Consider the following 21,460-nt stretch of genomic DNA (forward strand, 5'->3'; position numbering starts at 1 on the left):
GACCGCTGTTTCTCGACAACCACGGGTCCGATATACTTTAAACTTGCCAGGTATATTGCTGGGGACCCGAGGATGTGCCTTTTCAAGGTTTGTAATTAATCGGACAAGTACTTACCGAGCTATGTCCAAAAAACGCTTCAACCAATCAGAGAGCAGCGAGCTATCACGTGTGCCGAACGTGGCGATCAGACTCTGCCTCGGACGGCACATTTGACAGCGTATTCATTTATTTCACGTTGGAAAACTATGTTGCCGTTAAACTATGTTTTAAAACGAATTCAAACTGCGATTAAATTAAAACGATTCATCGTAACTGCGATTTGCGAACTTCCGGACAGTGACGACTTCACTTCCGGCAGCCAATCACAGAACGCTTTGTTGCGTAGGCGTGGCCGATGTGAGACGAGCGGAGCTGAGCGCGTTACGAGCTGACCGCCATTACGGTACGTAATTCGATTTCTTATGCGCATTATTTCTCCCAATTCAGTCAGAGCGAAGGGCGGAAGCGAAGAGCGTTGTTTTTTTTGTTTACGGGCGTACGGGCGGGGTAGAGCGTACGGGTAGCGTTTTTTTTTTTTTTTGGCAAGGAACGGGCACCCACGTACGGGCAATGCCCTAGTCTATTACAAACACTGCACACGCAAGGCCGCCAGCATAGCTGACGACCGTTTCTACCCGTCCTATGGACTTTTTGCCCTCCTGCCGTTGATAAGGAACGCCAGGCTTGGCAAGCGCTAGCTAGCTGCTTGGTCACCGAACACACCTCGGGTTTTCTTCCTTTCAGTTTAGTGTTAAAGAGCAGAAGTGACTGTTTTAAAAAGGTAATCAAACGTGTTTGTGGTTTATAATATTTTTTACTTCTGGTAGGGAGTGCGCTCCCACGAAAACACGGCGTTTGTTCAAGGAGGAAAAATCCCTTGGGGAGAGATATTATTAGTATTAATGTAGTTTTATAATAACATTTTTATTATTATTTTATATTAAGTGTTGTTACCTCCACCACCAAAGGTGGATGGAGGTTATGTTTTCACCCCTGTCTGTCTGTGAACAGAATATCTCAAAAGGTTGTGGACGGATTCGGACGAAATTTGGTGGAGAGGTAGCATATGTGACAAGAACGAACTGATTCGATTTTGGTTAAGATCCGGATTCGGATCCGGCTAGTAGAATTTTCTAAATGATTCTTCACCATTGGGAGATAGGGCCAAACACAATATAAAGCAGGATATGTCAAAAAGTTATGGATGGATTGGGACGAACCTTGGTGGAAAGGTTGTGTGTGTGACAAGGATTTGATTCGATGTTGGTGAATATCTGAATATGGATTCGGATATGAGAATTATTTAATTTTTAAGTGATTTTTCACTATTGAGAGATCGGGCAAAAAGCGATATATAACATGATATTTTAAAAAGTTGTAGACGAGTTATGACTAAACTTTGGGGGTGAGTTGGTTAGGTGACAAGAACAATCCGATTAGATTTTGGTTCAGGTCCGAATCCAGATCCGGCCTATCATTGGGATACAAAATGTAAAATGTTCAGTCTGACGGAGGTATGTGCTCTACCGAGTGCCGTTCTAGTTACATTTGTTATTATAAGGGGCTTTGGAAAGCACCACGATAAAGCTATCTTAACACGGATATACACCTCAACACGCAACCCCATTGGCAGGGAAAATCCCCCTTGGTGGAAAAAACCCTCTTGAGGAGGGGGGCAAATGAATTTGCTGCAATCTCCATCGAGTGACCCTTAGTCCTCCCGTCAAGTTTGGTTGAGATTGGATAAGTAGCGACCAAATGAATCGTGGTCAAAAATCGTCAAACAGACAGACACCAAATTGCATATTTTAGTATGATGATGTCCATGTGTGTGAGATGTGTGTGTGGAGCTCCACCTTGAGCCTTAGATCCTGTAAAAAAAAAAGGAAAAAAAAAAAGGAAAAGAGACCTCTTCTAGGAGCTGACGAATAGATTAATGAGTTTGTTTGACAGTCCTACAGGAGCAACAGGGTGAGACTGGAATTTTCCTGGATTGAAAGACATGTTCCATTTTTCAGACCACCATCTAATCAATTCCAGATTTACAGAAAGTGATGCATCTGCTCTCTTCCTGTTAGTGGGTGGAGGTACGATAATGACACAATAAGGGATCAAGACCTCTGCAAAAATGAAGAGAAGGTAGCAATTATAGAACCAAACATTTATTTCCTCCCTCCCACCCCAATAAATAAATAAATAAATACACAAAAATAAATACATAAATAAGAACGTGAATAATGACATTTAAATATACATTCAGATAGTACATTATTTTGGCTCAAATAAAAGTCACAGTAGACACATGCATTGAATGGCATGTCTTAATTTTATGGAATTATGTGCTGAAGGCAGAATTGAAGAAAGCACTTCAAGTGAGATCACATTGACATCACCAAAACCACCCGCAATGAAAATGAAAAAGAGCACAAGTACACAAAACTACCTTGTTAAAATAAGTGCACAGTAAGAGGTGTGGCATTTTCCTTCATCCACAATTATTCCGTAAACCTGATTTAGTCTAAAGAACGTGGCGGTTCCAGATAGCTATAAACACCGTTCTACGACAAAACATACCCACAGTAACGGCATCGTCTCTTGATGCGTGTGGCGGTCGGAGTAAGCATTTAAAATAAAGGTGCATTAAAAATACTATCGTTTCACAAACACCGAGTAATATAAATGAACCAGGTGTGAGGAAAACAAAACAAAGCAAAAAACACTTTGCTGAACTAAAAAAAAATTCACCTTTTCAAAAAAAAAAAAAAAACATTAAGGAAAATCTCTAAGGGCCAATAATGTCAACACAGCTGTTGCCAAAAGTGCAATCATCCCTACTCCACAAATATATAATGAGGCACAAGAAGGGAAATTAAATAATTCAACCCTGTTCTGCAAATAAGGAATTAAAATCCCCAAATGACATAACATAAATTATCCTCTATTAAACAAATATGCAATTTATCTTAAGTGGCATTCCTCTTCCTTTCACTTGTCCAAGTACTTTTTCCTGGCTCAGATATTCTACAAAATTAGAACTTTGCAAATAAAATCTACAAGCAACGTGGAAAAGTGTCTTTCAACCATGATGCGGAAAAGCAGCAAATTTCACCAGTTTTGTTTTATTATAGAACAGCAAATGTAATTATTTTAACGAGTACGGGACAAGACCACCGTGTTAAGGGTGTGGTGGCTTAACCTCTCACGGTCTTGAGTAGGAGCCCCTGTGACACCCTGGTGACCTGGGACCCTGGTTAAATAACACCAGGTGGGATGACTCTGCAAAATGAGTACAAGCTTACTGGGGCAATACGCTAAGGGGGCACCGCATCAGCGACACAGCCACGCTCCCAGCAATGATGCAGCCAGCAGCCACAGGCTGCATACGGATTTTCATTGTTTACCTGAAATGAATTTCATTGTTTGATTACCTACTATGTGCTTGCAAACCTGTGAAGGTAACAAAAGGTTCCACCAGATATCTTGGTGGGCATTGCCGATGTCTCTCGGAGACGGACGTGCACTTTAGTTCAATTTATGGGTGTTGTCTGTTATTTATTTATTTTTAATACAACCTAGCCAGTCAGGGCAATCAGGACAAGTCTTCAGAATGAGGATCAATTTGGAATTTCACGAACTCGACTTATTGGCAGAAAGATGACGTCATGCTTTTTCTGCAACATCAGCATGAAAGAAGAGCACCATGGCACGAATGAATTTTGACAATGTAGGTGAAAGAAGAAAAAAAAAGGTTTCCCAAGCAGCGTTTGACAAAGGAGGTGATTCTTCAGTGTTTTTCTTCCATTAAAAAAAATTGCTTTCGATAAAGTTATATTGCCTAATGGTCGATATAAAATCCGCAATATTCCTTGTGTGATGAAGAAGAAGAAGAACGAGTCTCCGAGGGTCATCCCAAAAGTTCTGTCACTACACTTGTAACTTTGTAAGGTGTCTTAGCGATCGCAAAATTACATGTAAATCTGTCTCATTATTTACTGATATGTCTCATAAATATAAAGTTTCTCACACTATTGGTTTTATTCCACAATTAAAATAAATTACGTGGGGTACTTATGATGCGGCGATGACAGAAAGCTTTAGTAAAAACTTCCAAACTTTTGTTAATTTCATGGCGATGGGAAAATAAGGTGCGAGACCTTCCATGAAAGTTCTACAATTCTTCCCAACACTCGTCTGCACTTTGGAAATGTTCGTCGTTGGCTATCATCATTCCTGGGAAGAAAAATGGATGTGCGTGACCGATCGCATTCCGGGAGACATTCCAACGGATGATGCGAGGACAATGTGTGTCCCTCTCGAGGTCGTTGTAATTCAAGAAGTTGCGACACAGTTGGTAAAACTCGAGCATCACCGTCGCTGTGGATTTGGGGAAAAGATTAATTGGTCGCACAATGGATGCGACATGCCCTCACGGAGGAGAACCGGAATCACCTTGCTCTGTGTCAACAGATTCTCTGGATTTCTCATTGAGAAGGAGATGCCTTTTGGAATGTATCGTTGCTGTAGACGAAACCTGGTGTCACGACTACGAGGAAGAATTGAGTCGCATTCGGCAAAGTGGAAAGGGCAGACTTCTTCTGTCTTTTGGAATCTTCGTGTCACTTCACGTTTCTTTGTAAGGCCACATTGGAATGTTACTAAACTCGGAAATTCCATAAACTGCAGTTTGGAGCATTATCACCTGAGACCCGCAATGCACAAAAAGCGTCCAGCTCTTCTGAGCGACGTGAAAATACTGTGCCATATGCAAAACACAATGTCCACGACCTGTTAGAATCCTGGGAATGGAAAGTTTTACCTCATGCACTGTATTCACCAGACTTGGACTTCCACTTAGGCCACAAAACGAAAAACGACCTTAGAAGACGACGTTTTGAATCTGCTTAAAGAGGTTGACACTGCCACGGTGTTGAGGACCATTCAGGAGGAAGGCTTCATTGCTGGACTTGAACAGTTGCTTGAATGCTGGATGAAGTGTAACGAGGACATTAATATGATGCAAGTTTGTCATGAAGGTAATATGGAGATGTGGTGACAGAACTTTTGGATCCATCTTCGTAAGCCTCACGCAGCAACCTTCAGCTCTGTGACGGTGCCCATCCAGCAATGTGACGGTGCCCATCCAGCTCTGTGACGGTGCCCATCCAGCTCTGTGACGGTGCCCATCCAGCTCTGTGACGGTGCCCATCCAGCTCTGTGACGGTGCCCATCCAGCTCTGTGACGGTGCCCATCCAGCTCTGTGACGGTGCCCATCCAGCTCTGTGACGGTGCCCATCCAGCACTGTGACGGTGCCCATCCAGCTCTGTGACGGTGCCCATCCAGCTCTGTGACGGTGCCCATCCAGCTCTGTGACGGTGCCCATCCAGCTCTGTGACGGTGCCCATCCAGCTCTGTGACGGTTCCCATCCAGCTCTGTGACGGTGCCCATCCAGCACTGTGACGGTGCCCATCCAGCACTGTGACGGTGCCCATCCAGCACTGTGACGGTGCCCATCCAGCTCTGTGACGGTGCCCATCCAGCACTGTGACGGTGCCCATCCAGCACTGTGACGGTGCCCATCCAGCACTGTGACGGTGCCCATCCAGCACTGTGACGGTGCCCATTCAGCACTGTGACGGTGCCCATCCAGCACTGTGACGGTGCCCATCCAGCACTGTGACGGTGCCCATCCAGCACTGTGACGGTGCCCATCCAGCACTGTGACGGTGCCCATTCAGCACTGTGACGGTGCCCATCCAGTTCTGTGACGGTGCCCATCCAGCTCTGTGACGGTGCCCATCCAGCTCTGTGACGGTGCCCATCCAGCTCTGTGACGGTGCCCATCCAGCTCTGTGACGGTGCTCATCCAGCTCTGTGACGGTGCCCATCCAGCTCTGTGACGGTGCCCATCCAGCTCTGTGACGGTTCCCATCCAGCTCTGTGACGGTTCCCATCCAGCTCTGTGACGGTGCCCATCCAGCACTGTGACGGTGCCCATCCAGCTCTGTGACGGTGCCCATCCAGCACTGTGACGGTGCCCATCCAGCACTGTGACGGTGCCCATCCAGCACTGTGACGGTGCCCATCCAGCACTGTGACGGTGCCCATCCAGCACTGTGACGGTGCCCATCCAGCACTGTGACGGTGCCCATCCAGCACTGTGACGGTGCCCATCCAGCACTGTGATGGTGCCCATCCAACCAGTTCTGTGACGGTGCCCATCCAGCTCTGTGACGGTGCCCATCCAGCTCTGTGACGGTACCCATCCAGCTCTGTGACGGTATTGGCAACAAAGGCTAAAAAAAAAGCTCCACTCAGCAGCAGCGTCCAGGCACACCATTCAGGGTGAAAATATATGTGGAAGTCAAAATCTAAGGGTACATTAGCTGTGTTTACATCATTTTTCCTATTTCAGAAAACTAATGGCGTTGCTACAAATGTAGATAGGAAATGATACCAATAAGGATTTAAAAACTGCTCAAACACCACTCATTGTGCTCTTCCAAGTACTTTTAGAAATTACTGATGGTGAGAATCGTGTCGCACATTTATTTAATTATACTCGGGTACCAAATTTCATCTGGATCTTTGAATCGTGTATGTCGAGCAGCAACAGGTAGAGGATAATTGTGTGCAATGGCAACGCATGTAATGCTTTGTGCATTCGGTGACTTTGCCATCCAAACTCGACATCGCTTTCCACGTACGTCTATTTGGAAGCAGTGAACCTGGACTGTGCAGTGCACATTAAAAAGGGGGGTTTTCTTGAGCAAAAGGTAAATAAAAAGTGCAGTGAAAAATGATGCACGACAAGACTAGAATAAAGGGCAGCAAACGAAGATCATGCTTGATCGTGTACCGAATGCTATTTGTGCTCAGGAACATTTTCCTGCTTGTCGGTGCCTCGGCAAAATAAATGCAGCAAGCGTTTTGTGGCCCAGGACAGCTCGTAACCAGCAAAGTGCTATCCGTGTATGAGCTTACCAACGAGCAAGACCTGTAACCTCCAAGTATTCCGAATCCTCGAAATAAAAAATCCTTCATCTGATGTTGAAACCAAACAAGATGCGTGGATCACGGAACGCTTCCCCCCAATCAGCGCAGACGCATTGAAGTTTGGCTCCAAAAGCAATACTTCTTATATTACACTATATCCACATGGACGGTGGAGGGTGAGCCGGATATCCGTCGAGCCCTCTGAAACGGTATTCGGAACTGGCTGTCAGGTCGATGCATTAGTGCGACCCAGGTTCCGAAGAGCACTTGGTCCAACCATACCAATCACCTTATGCTATGATGAGCAGATGTGGTTACAAGGTTCCTGTTGGACTGAGGGTGGTTCGTAGACACGGTGCTTTGCACAGCAGTGGAACTTGCATTTATCGTACCGACACCATCTCCGGCCATATTTATCTCGGACTCCCTGCTGGTGCTTGATCCTGGGGATGCTGGTTGCTCTTCAAATGTGCACAGCAAGCTGTCTGGTGCCTTGGTCTCCATGCCGTCTGTTGGACCATTCATATTACCTGAAAATGAGAAGAAAAAAAAGGAGAAGACTTTTTCATCAGAGCGAGATCTACTGGAATTATCGGAACATCAGTTATTTATTTGTTTATTTTTACACAGGTCAAACAGTTTCAGGACATTTTGGTTTTTCCCATATATCATTCCAGATAGTAACTACAGACCTGCTTATTTGAAATCCCAGATATTGGAATTAATCCCTGTCATTCTGGTAAAAATCCTGACAGGCACGTAGAAATAAAAAAAGAAAACTTGTGTGATCCCAGCATAGCGCTATTGTGTTGCTGTGTGGGTGGGATCCTGATAGGATCCTACGAAAAATTACGTAAATTCAGATTACATTTGCTACACCGCTTCAGTTGGTTGAAACTCACCCAATATGACTCAGGGATAAGCTGCATCGCACCACATCGCTGCCGTAATTAACAAATTCAAAGCACCTCATTTGAATCAGAGGAGCCTGGTGTTGGCTTAGCGGTTAGGGTGCCGGCTTGGGATCCTAGGATCCTGGGTTTGAATCCCGGTCATCGCTGAATTAACGCCAGGGGGGTTGACTCAGCCTGTCATCCTACCAAGGTCGGAAAATTGAGGACCAGTTCACTGGTAATTCGCTGTGTGTCGCAAGAGGCGACTAACAGGGTTAGCGGCAGGAAGGGCATCCGGCATCTCATTACCTCTGCCACCGAGAGGTGGATGGAGGTTATGTTTTCACCCCTGTCTGTTTGTTTGTTTGTCTGTCTGTGAACAAGATATCTCAAAAAATTGTGGACAGATACGAATGAAATTTGGCAGAGAGGTAGTGGATGTGATACCGACGAAAGGATTAGATTTTGGTGAACATCCGGATTCGGGTCCGGCTACTATAATTTTTTAAGTGATTCTTCGCCATTGGGAGATCGGGCCAAAACCGACAGATGGCAAGATATCTCAAGAAGTTGTGGACAGATTCGGACGAAACTTGGTGGACAGGATGTGTGTGTGACAAGGACGAATCGATTCGATTTTGGTGAAGATCTGAATATGGAGTGGGATACGAGAATTATTTAATTCACAAGTGATTCTTCACTATTGACAGATCGGGCAAAAAGCGATATTCAGTATAACATGATATTTCAAAAAGTTATGGACGAGTTATGACTAAACTAGGTGAATGAGTTGGTTGGGTGACAAGAACAAGCCGATTAGATTTTGCTTCAGGTCTGAATCCAGATCCGGCCTATCATTGGGATACAAAACAAACTGTTCAGCCTGGCGGAGGTATGCGCTCTACCAAGTGACGTTTTAGTTTACATCCAGTTTCTATTCCCCTTTTTTAATGTTTCTCAGGTTTCCACACTATATAACAAAGTTAGTCTCACCGCTGTCTTGTAGATTCTTCCATTCAGTTTCAGTGGTATTTTTCTATCACACAACTTTGCACCGCACTTCGTCCAATTATCCCTACCAGAACTAATCCGTTGCTTAATTTCCATACTTCCATCTTCTGCCACCACTGCCCCAGATACTTAAAGCTGCTCACTCTATCCAGATCTTCTCCCATAAAGAATCTTTATATTTCCACCCCGATCCTCTTCCCTCGGCTCAAACTGACAATCCGTACATCGAGCCTTTGGTCCTCCGATCTTCATACCCCCATCTTCCAGTGTTTTTCTCCATTTCTCCAGGTAATCAGTTGTATGCTCATCATTACCACCAACATAGCTCAACGCCATCTGTAAACACCATTGACCAGGGCACTTCTTGTCTCACTTGCTCAGTTAAAACATCCATGACAATCAGGATCAGAAGGGCTTAGTGCCGATCCTTGGTGCAATCGAACTTTAACTTCAAAGGTCTCACTATCTCACATGCTGCTTCTTACTCTTGTCTGGTATTCCTTATACATGTCCTGTAATGGTCGTACATACTTCTCAGAGACGCCACAAATTATTGCACATCTCCAGACTTCCTCCATAGGTATTTAGTCAGAAGCCTGAACTCTATATCAATGAATACAAACTTAATGTTGCTTTGACCTTCCCGGTATTTCTCCATCACTTGTCAAAAAATAAAACAACATGCCCATCACATTATGCTACGATGAAAATAACAACCTTACACCAGGCAGCATAAAATACACCTATTTGGATTTTCCGTAGACCTTTCTCAAACAAAGAAATAAAAAAATTTAAATCAAAATGTAAGGAGGCGATGCATGCAATCTTTTACTGAGGGTCAGACGACATTTGTGATCAAATAAAAAGAGTCAAGTTAAAAGCTTTGTATTGTTCCAATGAATACTAGAACTCTAGGGGATTGGATCGGCTCACGTTGTTTGATAAGAACTGTTGCAGCTACGGTTCATGGTGGGATATTGCTCAGGGCCCAAGATTATTGGTGCCAGTTAATGCAATATCTTCATCAATGATGAAGCATGAAGCATGAAGAAAAGAAAGAAAATCAGAGAATTGTCTGAGGAGGTCAAACACAAGATTGTAGCCAAACATGGACAATCTCAAGGTGACAAGTCCATCTCCAGAGTCCTTGATGTTCCTGTGTCCATCATATGCAATTTTATCAGGATGTTTAAGGCCCATGGCACTGTAGCCAACGTCCCTGGACGTGGCGGCAAGAGAAAATTTGATCGAAGATTGCAGCGAAGGATTATTTGAATGGTGGAGAAAGCACCTCGATCAACTGCCAACCAGATTCAAGCTCACCTTCAGACACAAGGTACGACAGTTTCAACTCGCACCATCAGTCGCCAACTCAATGAAAGGGGATTCTATGGTAGGAGACACGGGAGGACCCCACTGCTAAGAAAGCCCGACTAGAGTTTTCCAAAACACACCTGGACATGCCAAAATCCTTCTGGGAGAATGTCCTGTGGACAGATGAGACCAAATTAGAGCTTTTGGGTAAAGCACATCATCTCTATGTTTACAGAAAGCAAAATGAAGCCTTCAAAGAAAAGAACACCTTCCCTACAGTCAAACATGGAGAAGGTTCAGTGATGTTTTGGGGTTGCTGTGCTGCCTCTGGCACTGGGTGCCTTGAATGTGTGCATGGCATCATGAAATCAGGAGATTACCAAGGCATTTTGGAGCGCAATGTTCAACCCAGTGTCAGAAAGCTGGGTCTCCATCGAAGGTCATGGGTCTTGCAGCAGGAAAATGACCCCAAACACACTTCAAAAAGCACCCAGGAATGGTTCAAGACAAAACTCTGGTCTGTTCTGAAGTGGCCAGCAATGAGTCCAGATCTAAATCCCATTGAACACCTGTGGGGAGATCTGAAAACAGCAGTTGGGAGAAGGTACCCTTCAAATCTGGGAGAACTGGAGCAGTTAGCATCAGAAAAGTGGGTCAAACTGCCAGTAGTGAGATGTAGGAAGCTCATTCATGGCTATAGGAAGCGCTTGACTGCAGTTATTTTGTCCAAAGGCCGTGCTACCAAATATTAAGTCTAGGGTGTCAATAATTTTGTCAATGCCATTTCTTTTTATTTTCTGATTTAAAAGAATATATTATGTTCTGAATCAAAAACAAAGGTTCTGTAATATCAACAGTGAAATAAAGAATTGTGGAGACCAAATTCTTCTGTCAATTTCAACTTCTTTTTTTGAGAAAATTGTGAGTTATTTGAAAAAAGTGCAAAGGTGCCAATATTTTTGGCCACGACTAAGTGAGAGGAGACCCGTGTGCAGAGGAGAGTATGAGAAGAGAATTCTCTTGAAGCTGGCTGTGGGGCCATCTCGAGATGGGCAATTGTTGGTCCTCGCTGTTGAGTGGAGGGGCCTGAGCTGAGCTGGCCCCCAAATCTGGTGACTTAACGTTGTGGTGTTTGTGAGACTGCTCGCAGAAGGTGGGGTGAGTGAACAACGCGTTGGAGAGTGAAGGTAAAAGGAGTGCATGGTTACGAAATTTTTGCAATGAAGAATTGTTTGCCATCCAAGCTTGGAGTGGACACCGAGCTTAGGATTGAGAGAGAGGTGGAGAGTGGAAGCGATTTAGGCTTAGAAAGGAATGAGCTGCGGAAGTTTGTGACTGAACAGCAGGCTCTGGTGAAGGAGCAAAGTTACTAAGGTCATATAAAAGGATATCAAAAGATAAAGATTAGAGGCCGAAAGGGAAGATGTTTGCCCATCGTCCGGTTTCGGACCTGGATGCATGTGGCTGAAAGTAAAGGACATGAGCCTGAAAGGGAAGCCAGAAAAGGCTTGAGGCAAAATGAACGCTAAAAGGCTCCAGGTTAAAAAGGAAAATAAAAGATTTGCTGATGCTAAAAAGCTTGAGGCTGAAAGGATAAGATTTGATGTTTACAGGACAAGAGGCTTGAGGCTAAAATGATAAGATTAGAGGCTGAAAGGAAGGATAAGAGGGTCAAGGCTGAAAGAAAGAAGTAAGCAAGAAGGTTTGACGCCAAATTTGAGTTGAAGTGTCTCAAAATACAGAGTGCTCAACTAGGTCGCTCGGATAATGTGAATAACTTTATGCAGGCCAGAGGTCCAAAGATCCTGCCTTTGTTGAGGGGATATATGAGCTAGACAGCTACATTGTGATGTTTGAGCGTTATAACACTAGCAGTGGGTGGGGCAGGGCAGGATGGGCTTTGACTGTCAAAGCACTCCATGTGTACTCCAGGCTGTCAGATGTGGCGACTGTTGTCAGATGTGGCGACCAGTTAAAAGAGGCACTTGTGGGACATACCAATAATGTTGTGAATAAAAGTGTTGTCAATAAAATCCTGTGTCCCCCATGATGTAGTTTGAATGCACTCACTTAAGTAGATCTGTGCTTCCTTCTGTGTGGCAGTCACTGGGCAGTCCTTGTGGGCCAGCAGCAAACGCTTAAGTTCAGAAAGTTCACTCCGTAGAACCTTCACTTCATTCTGCATGAAATAATGAAAACATAGCATCCTATTATTTCCTCCACTGCAAAGGCAAAGCTAAAAATGTAAACATCAGCCAGGCCTTGCACAGGGACTAAACTGTTGAATGCAAAAAGATGATTCTATTTACCGCTAGTCTTTAGCTTTATTATGGATAAGTCTAACGGTAACAAAAGCATAAAAACTGAAGATTCTCTGACGAGTAACCAATTTGCAACAATAATTATGTCGTACATAGCACGATACTTGGGAAATCCCAAAATAAGTTGTTGACATTTGGCCTATGTTGACCTAAAAAAAATATTGGTGGTTCAATTAAATGACCAAGTATGCAAATCCTATTCGAATTTCAAGTGAATCAGAAAAAAATTGACGATTTTTAAAATTCGGCCTATGTTGACCTTTTGACCTCAAAAATAATTTGCGGTTGAATTAAGTGACCAGATATGTAAATCCTCTTCAAATTCCCAGCCAATCAGAAGAAAAAAATGAGGATTTTAGGAATTCCACAAAGTTGTTGTCCTTTTGCCTATATTGATATTTTGACCTCAAAATCAACAGGCTTCTTCTTCATGACCAACTCTACCATTTGGTGAAGTTTTGAAATTGTGACCTGTAGGAGATTGACATACAAACAGACAGACATACAGACAGACATACAGACATACAGAATAACGCACAAGACCAACCGATATACTTGAAAAATGCACAATCGCCTCTAAGCCGTCTCGCCTTGGTATGATCGCGACCCAGTTCTAAACTGGCATCCCGGTGTTTCACAGGCAGGGTGATTCAATGGGTATGTCATCCCTCGGATTAACGTTAAACGGGCGTCCCGTCTGCCGCCATTCATTGTTGGACGTTAAAGATCCAATGGTGTGTGTCCTTCGCGAAGAGTAGGCGAGCTATCGCCGGCACCCTGAACAAATTCAAAATTCCAGCCCTGACCAGCAGAGGGCATTGCGCCAGTGGCACAGTCAAGGCACGCCCTCGGCTAATGATGCCACCCCGCAGCCTTGTGTTGCATATGAACAAAGTATGAAATAAAAGTATTCATGCATGCACTCCTAGAATGATAAAAAAAAAAAACTTGCAACTCGTTCTGGATTAATAAAAAGTACTCCGCTAAAGAATAGGCTTATACAGTAGTTAGTTTAAGGTCTTAGATACCATTTTGTGTTCAGATAGTTATTATAGTGCTTCAAACGAGGCCCCAAAAGTGCTCTATTTTTCAAGATACCGAAAGATGCTCTATTTTTCAAGATACCGAAAGATGCTCTATTTTTCAAGATACCGAAAGATGCTCTATTTTTCAAGATACCGAAAGATGCTCTATTTTTCAAGATACCGAAAGATGCTCTATTTTTCAAGATACCGAAAGATGCTCTATTTTTCATGATACTGAAAGATGCTCTATTTTTCAAGATACCGAAAGATGCTCTATTTTTCAAGATACCGAAAGATGCTCTATTTTTCAAGATACTGAAAGACGCTCTATTTTTCAAGATACCGAAAGATGCTCTATTTTTCAAGATACCGAAAGATGCTCTATTTTTCAAGATACCGAAAGATGCTCTATTTTTCAAGATACCGAAAGATGCTCTATTTTTCAAGATACCGAAAGATGCTCTATTTTTCAAGATACCGAAAGATGCTCTATTTTTCAAGATACCGAAAGATGCTCTATTTTTCAAGATACCAAAAGATGCTCTATTTTACAAGATACCGAAAGATGCTCTATTTTTCAAGATACCGAAAGATGCTCTATTTTTCAAGATACCGAAAGATGCTCTATTTTTCAAGATACCGAAAGATGCTCTATTTTTCAAGATACCGAAAGATGCTCTATTTTTCAAGATACCGAAAGATGCTCTATTTTTCAAGATACCGAAAGATGCTCTATTTTTGAAGATACCGAAAGATGCTCTATTTTTCAAGATACCGAAAGATGCTCTATTTTTCAAGATCCCGAAAGATGCTCTATTTTTCAAGATACCGAAAGATGCTCTATTTTTCAAGATACTGAAAGCTGCCCTATTTTTCAAGATACCGAAAGATGCTCTATTTTTCAAGATACCGAAAGATGCTCTATTTTTCAAGATACTGAAAGATGCTCTATTTTACAAGATACCGAAAGATGCTCTATTTTTCAAGATACCGAAAGATGCTCTATTTTTCAAGATACCGAAAGCTGCTCTATTTTTCAAGATACCGAAGGATGCTCTATTTTATAAGATACCGAAAGATGCTCTATTTTTCAAGACACCGAAAGATGCTCTATTTTTCAAGATACCGAAAGATGCTCTATTTTTCAAGATACCGAAAGATGCTCTATTTTTCAAGATACCGAAAGATGCTCTATTTTTCAAGATACCGAAAGATGCTCTATTTTTCAAGATACCGAAAGATGCTCTATTTTTCAAGCTACCGAAAGATGCTCTATTTTTCAAGCAACCGAAAGATGCTCTATTTTTCAAGATACCGAAAGATGCTCTATTTTTCAAGATACCGAAAGATGCTCTATTTTTCAAGATACCGAAAGATGCTCTATTTTTCAAGATACCGAAAGATGCTCTATTTTTCAAGATACCGAAAGATGCTCTATTTTTCAAGCAACCGAAAGATGCTCTATTTTTCAAGATACCGAAAGATGCTCTATTTTTCAAGCAACCAAAAGATGCTCTATTTTTCAAGATACCGAAAGATGCTCTATTTTTCAAGATACCGAAAGATGCTCTATTTTTCAAGATACCGAAAGATGCTCTATTTTTCAAGATACCGAAAGATGCTCTATTTTTCAAGATACCGAAAGATGCTCTATTTTTCAAGATACCAAAAGATGCTCTATTTTTCAAGATACCGAAAGATGCTCTATTTTTCAAGATACCGAAAGATGCTCTATTTTTCAAGATACTGAAAGATGCTCTATTTTTCAAGATACCGAAAGATGCTCTATTTTTCAAGATACCGAAAGATGCTCTATTTTTCAAGATACCGAAAGATGCTCTATTTTTCAAGATACCGAAAGATGCTCTATTTTTCGAGATTCAATCGGCGTTACCGAAAGATTCCATTTTGTTTTCTTGATGTTCAACATGGTCCCAGGAGTGAGAAAATGCATGATGCCACCTTGGCATCCGAGTACATCATTACTCATTTGCATAAACCCAATATGGCTGACAATTTGACATATTTCGGCAAAAATTCTGCTTACAATCAAAGGCTATGGCTATTCCAAAAGCTACGAAGTTTTATTTTGTGTACTTATCGAAGCTATTGCGTATTTTGTGCATTACAGGTTAGAAAAGTAACAGACACATCTCAAACATCAGAAAACCATTAATATTACAGCAGAATTTGAACTCCAAGATCCTTGTGCCAAGAAATCCAAAACTGATCTGTTTTGAACTTTAAGTTATGCATATTTTGCATTGGGACTTTTACAGACAATTTTCCTGCTGTAACATCTGATAAATCAAAACTCCAGTTCCTGTTTACAGCATCCAGACAAAGACAAAATTACATTGGAAAAGATATCTCGTCTCAAGAGCACAGCATTGTCGATGGCTATGCCTCTCTCAGGTATCATGGGCACTGCAGAAGCACACCTGCCAGTTAGTACCACATCAAAATAACTGTCAAAAAAGAAATGTCAGATGCTTGTTGTGATAGTGCAGGGGGTGATGGGTACAGTAGTACTAGCAGTAGCATTAATTTACCAAGGACTCGATCTCAGAGCCCTTTCCCAAAATTTGGCTGGAAGAACTGTTTAATCTGTGGTGAGGACTGTAATCAACTCAAGAGAGATACTCGATACAATGTAGATAACTACTTGTAGACGACAAACCAGATTCTATCAATTTGCATACCAAAGTTTTAAGAGCAACAGACCAAAGACAGGATCATGAACTCTCAATCGGATTACTGGGAGTTGCAAATGGTGATCTAGTAGCAGGTGAGGCCCAGTACTATGCAAAGTGTTCAACCTATTACAATCCTCGAAACATTTCAGCTCCCAGAAAGGTTGCCTCGGAGGACATTTTGTACAAAAATGTCATTCAACAGCAGATTGAAGAATCCACGAACAAACTGAAGCAAAATAAGTGTTCCATTTCTTTCAAAAAATAATCCTACTGCAATTCAGAGAACTTCTTGAGGAGAATGGCCAAAGTAGTTCTGAGGCCTACACATCTCAGAAACTAAAATGCTGATAGAGGGATGGTCAGATATCTCCTTTATTCCACAGCCTGGTGGCTCAAATTTGGCGTGCTCTACTGAAATTTCTGTGGGCGATTTCTGTGCACTATACAAAGCAAACTAGAACGGTACTCGGTAGAGCGCATACCTCCGCCAGGTTGAAAAGTTTATGTTTTGTATCCCAATGATAGGCCAGATCTGCATCCGGAGCGGAACCAAAATATAATACGCTTGTTCTAGTGAAACACCCAACTCATCCACCAAGTTTTGTCATTATCCGTCTTTAACCTTTTGAAATATCGTTCCATACATCATTTTTGGCCCTATCTCTCAATGGCTGAAACAAAACTTTAAAAACTAAAACACATCATAGTATCCGGATCCAGATCTTCACCAAAATCGAATTAATTCGTCCTTATCACACACCCAACCTGTCCAGCAAGTTTTGTCTGAATCCGTCCAAAACTTTGAGTGCTATATATCCTTTTTGGCCCGATCACTCAATGATGATTGGTGGTGAGAATAACCATAGAAGATAAAAGTCCAACTCAGGCAGTTGTACGGGGAAATTAAATCCATCCTGTAGCATATTTAACTTCACCAGGTACTTTTAGCAGGCATTCCCAACCTCGGAGTTGTAACCTAACATGATTGGCAATCATAAAACACAGGAATAAAGAAGTTCATGTATGAAATGGATCATATGTGGTTTCCATTAATTTTCACAACTGAATGGTCCATACGGCATCGACAGTGTCATGAGAAAATTATTAGAATGCGTAAATCATGAGGTGATTGCTTTTTCGTTTATGGCAGTGCATTCAGATCAACCTGATGTTGGCCTGGTGTTGGCTTAGCGGTTAGGGTGCCGGCTTGGGATCCTAGGATCCTGGGTTCGAATCCTGGTCGATCGCTGAATTAACGCCAGGAGGGTTGACTCAGCCTGTCATCTTTCCGAGGTCGGCAAATTGATTACCAGTTCACTGGTAATTCCCGGTGTGTCGCAAGAGTGACTAACAGGGTTGGTGGCAGGAAGGGCATCCGGCCGTAAAACATTGCTTCAAAAAAGGGACCACGGTGCCCAAAAAAGGCAAACCCCTGCCCTGCAGGGAAAAATGGCCTCTAAAGGTGGTTCTTATTCAGATCAACCTGGTGTTGGCTTAGCGGTTAGGGTGCCAGCTTGGGATCCTAGGATCCTGGGTTCGAATCCCGGTCGATCGCTGAATTAACGCCAGGGGGGTTGACTCAGCCTGTCATCCTTCCGAGGTCCGCAAATTGAGGACCAGTTCACTGGTGATTCCCTGTGTGTCGCAAGAGGCGACTAACAGGGTTGGCAGCAGGAAGGGCATCCGGCCATAAAACATTGCTTCAAAAAGGGGACCACGGTGCCCAAAAAAGTCAAACCCCTGCTCTTTGGGGAAAAATGGCCTCTAAAGGCAGTTCTTCTTTCTTTCTATGCAGATCAACAATATTCTTTGTTGTGCCGTTAGCTGCAAAAATGTACAGGGTCTCTGGTGAACCTACACATGAAATAGCGACATAAAGTTGACCATGAGAAAAGCACGGAGCACTCAAATCAATCTCCACCACTTTCCGAGTTTGGCCTTGGCTTTCGGTGATTGACATCGTGGAATTCACTCATATCAGAAACTGAATTTGTTTGAATTCAATAGGTAGGTCCGATGGAATAATGGGGATTTGGGGAATGAATCTTGTCCTTCTGCAATTAATATATTCACCTTCTCTTTCTTTGAATCTTTTGCTTTCTATTTATTATTATAATTCATAATTCTTTATTTTCTTTATTAATTTAATTAATTAATCGAATTAATTAATAATAATTTCATAATTAATTTAATTAATAATTTATTTATTTTTAATTATTTTTTTATTTTTATTAATAATTCTTTTTTATTTCGATTATTTTTCTTTTGCGAATGAATCTTTTGCAATTATTAATTAATATATATATATATATATATTATATTAATATATATATATTGTATTATTAAATATTATTTAAATATGTATTATTTCCCGGTGTGTACCCCGGTTTAGAATAGGTACACCGTATCCCTGCGCATCGTAAGAGGCGACCAAGGGTTGGCGTCAGGAAGGGCATCCGGCCATAAAAACATTGCCTCAAACAGGGAACCATGATTGTCATGGGGCCCGCAAGGCTAACCCCCGCTCTAGCAGGGAAAATGGCCTTAAAACGATCATTCATTCATTCATTCATTTAAATATGTATTATTAAATATATTATTAATATCATATATATTTTGCAATTAATAATGAATTATATATTCATTTATATATTAACATATTAATTTTTAGAATGATGATAGTGGCTTCGATGACATTAGGTGACATTTGTTTAATCACCAATCTTGTACCATTACAGAAACGTGGGGGATCAAGAAGCATCACCGGGCAGCCGACTTTGAGGAACAGGTTGTGAGGGGGCATGCCGGATAGCTCGAGTGAATTGAGAAATTGCATTGGATAGGTAATGTCTTGATCCATGTCTACGACCCTGTCCATTGATGTGTACAACGAAAAATCGGCTGTCAAAGAGTGCAGTAATTGGGAATTGATGGTGGTGACAACGTCATTGCTGGGAGCGAGTATTGCTCTCTACCAAAGCCAATGTGGATTATTGTAATTCTGACTCAAATTCGGATAAGTAGAGCTCCTTAGTTCGTCGATAAAGTGAACAATATTGCCGCATCCATACAGTGCATTCAGAAAGTATTCAGACCCCTTCACATTTTGACATTTTGTTATGTTGCAGCCTTATGCTGAAATCGTTTAAAATTCATTTTTTCCCTCATCAATCTACACTCAATACCCCATAATGACAAAGATAAAACAGGATTTTAGAAAGTTTTGCAAATTTATTAAAAAATAAAAAACTTAAATATCACATTGACATAAGTATTCAGACCATTAACTCAGTACTTAGTTGAAGCACCTTTGGCAGCGATTGCAGCCTCGAGTCTTCTTGGGTATGACGCGACAAGCTTTGCACACCTAGATTTGGGGATTTTCTGCCATTCTTGCGCAAGGCTAACCCCCGCTCTAGCAGGGAAAATGGCCTTAAAATGCCTGTTGTTGTATAACAAAATGTGAAAAAAGTGAAGGTGTCTGAATACTTTCTGAATGCACTGTATATCCGCAATGGCCGCAATTTGGCCATTTGTATGTATGCGCTCTAACAAGTAATGTTGTAGTTGTTACATATTTAGGTCTTGCTTTATTTAAACATTTCATGAGCCCAAGTGTACAAAGAAAGGTAAGGACTTCACAAGACCTGCAGTTGCCCATTGGTGTGTGCCATGTCTTCAGCACGATGCTCTAGGTCCGTGACCCATGCCTTGCGTTTCTGGCGACAGCGTGAAGCTGCCGCTCTGTTTCGTTCTAGGAAACGGCGGCGCCTCTCCTCTGGGTCTTCAATAGTGCACCGGCGACGGCGGCCTTTGGGTCAGTGTACAGTGGCAAAACAATACCACAGTACTGGTATTTATAAAATATACATTCAGATGACCATATTTTTAAAAAAGCTGTTATGGTACAACAATGAACAGCAAATGAGCAAAATTTAAAAAAAGCAAAATGCAACAATGACTCTACAGAAATTATTTGGTTTAGTAAAGACCATATTGCACTACCTCTCGTGCTGCTACTGGCTGGTGGTGTCCTGCCTCCACCTCCCCCACTGCTGCTACTGCCGCTGCTGGGAATTGAGGCTGGAGGAGAATGCTGACTTTCCACTGTGATCTGCAATGAAGACTCAAATTTAAATGTGCACACACGCACGTACGCACATGCACAACCGCCCTTTCATTTCTAATGGAGGTGAAGGTTGTATTTTTGCAGATGCAGTGCACTTTCACCGCAGAAGAGTAATTTTATCTCAGCTGTGGGTAGGTCAGCAGAAAACTTCACAGGCCTGCCCATCTTTATCAGTGAGAAATGAGAACAAGGATCTGAGGGATGGTACAACCAACAGGAATTGGGAAGGTGAGGGGATATACACAGGAAATCCACAGATCTACAGATCTAATAACACGACAGGTTGGTGGTTGGTGGTCTTTGGTGGTCTTTGCCAGGTTGGTGGTCTTTCCGTCTTCTACCGACTCCTCTCCGGCCTTGCTCCCCCAGCTCTCTCTGGGCTCTGTCCCCCAAATATTCCTGCAGGTCGCACAAGATCTGCCTGCAACCCTCTTATGGTAAAACTGCCAAAATCAAGACTCTCTGCTCACCTTCACTCCTTCATTCCTCTTTTCTCCCGCCTCTGGAACAAACTCCCTCACTCTCTTCAATCCCACTCCTCCCTCCAGGTCTTTAAAACGGCTGTTCACCACCATCTCTTATCTTCCCCAATCCAAAACCTTGATCTTTTCTACCCCCGCTAATTTCACCCCAAATCCACTTTTTTGAGGTGACTTTTGACTTATTTCCTGGAAGTCCTTGGTGTCCTTGCGTTTTATACCTATCCTGCCTCCCCCCAGGCCCTCTCCCTCCAAAAACATCTCCCGATGTCCCTGCTCTCAAATGTTGTGTTTGTGTGCTTCCTCCCCTTCTCTCCCCATCTTGTCGACCGCTCCCCTTTTTATATACTTTGTTTGCTTGTTTGTTTGATTTGTTTGTTTGATAAATGTTAGCTCTTTCACGAGCCTCGACTCTGTACACAAAAAAAAAAGAAAAAAAAGAAGACCATCAGGACTGTCTTTGAGCTGTCTCGTCTGGGTTCTATCCTTGACCCGACTATAAACTCTCAGACTGGTACTTCAGAGGCAGAGCGTTGCATAAATGAGTGCGATATCC

General features: G+C 42.4%; 1 protein-coding gene across 3 annotated transcripts in view; it reads right to left on the reverse strand.

The window, feature by feature from the left end:
- Positions 1–6,140: 6,140 nt before the first annotated feature.
- LOC137429646 (cyclic AMP-dependent transcription factor ATF-2) overlaps positions 6,141–21,460 on the reverse strand; it is a 109,272-nt gene continuing 93,952 nt past the window's right edge. For all 3 annotated transcript variants that reach the window (XM_068119751.2, XM_068119750.2, XM_068119752.2), the window contains exons 11-14: positions 20,302–20,410; positions 19,944–20,107; positions 12,325–12,433; positions 6,141–7,566 (exon numbers count right to left, since the gene is read on the reverse strand). In XM_068119751.2, coding sequence (XP_067975852.2) covers positions 7,322–7,566; positions 12,325–12,433; positions 19,944–20,107; positions 20,302–20,410 — 627 coding nt within the window. In that variant the 3' untranslated portion in view covers positions 6,141–7,321. The remainder of the gene's footprint in view (positions 7,567–12,324; positions 12,434–19,943; positions 20,108–20,301; positions 20,411–21,460) is intronic.

Source organism: Myxine glutinosa, chromosome 6 (assembly GCF_964187855.1).
Source record: "Myxine glutinosa chromosome 6, kmMyxGlut1.1, whole genome shotgun sequence".
Classification (NCBI taxonomy): Eukaryota; Metazoa; Chordata; class Myxini; order Myxiniformes; family Myxinidae; genus Myxine; species Myxine glutinosa.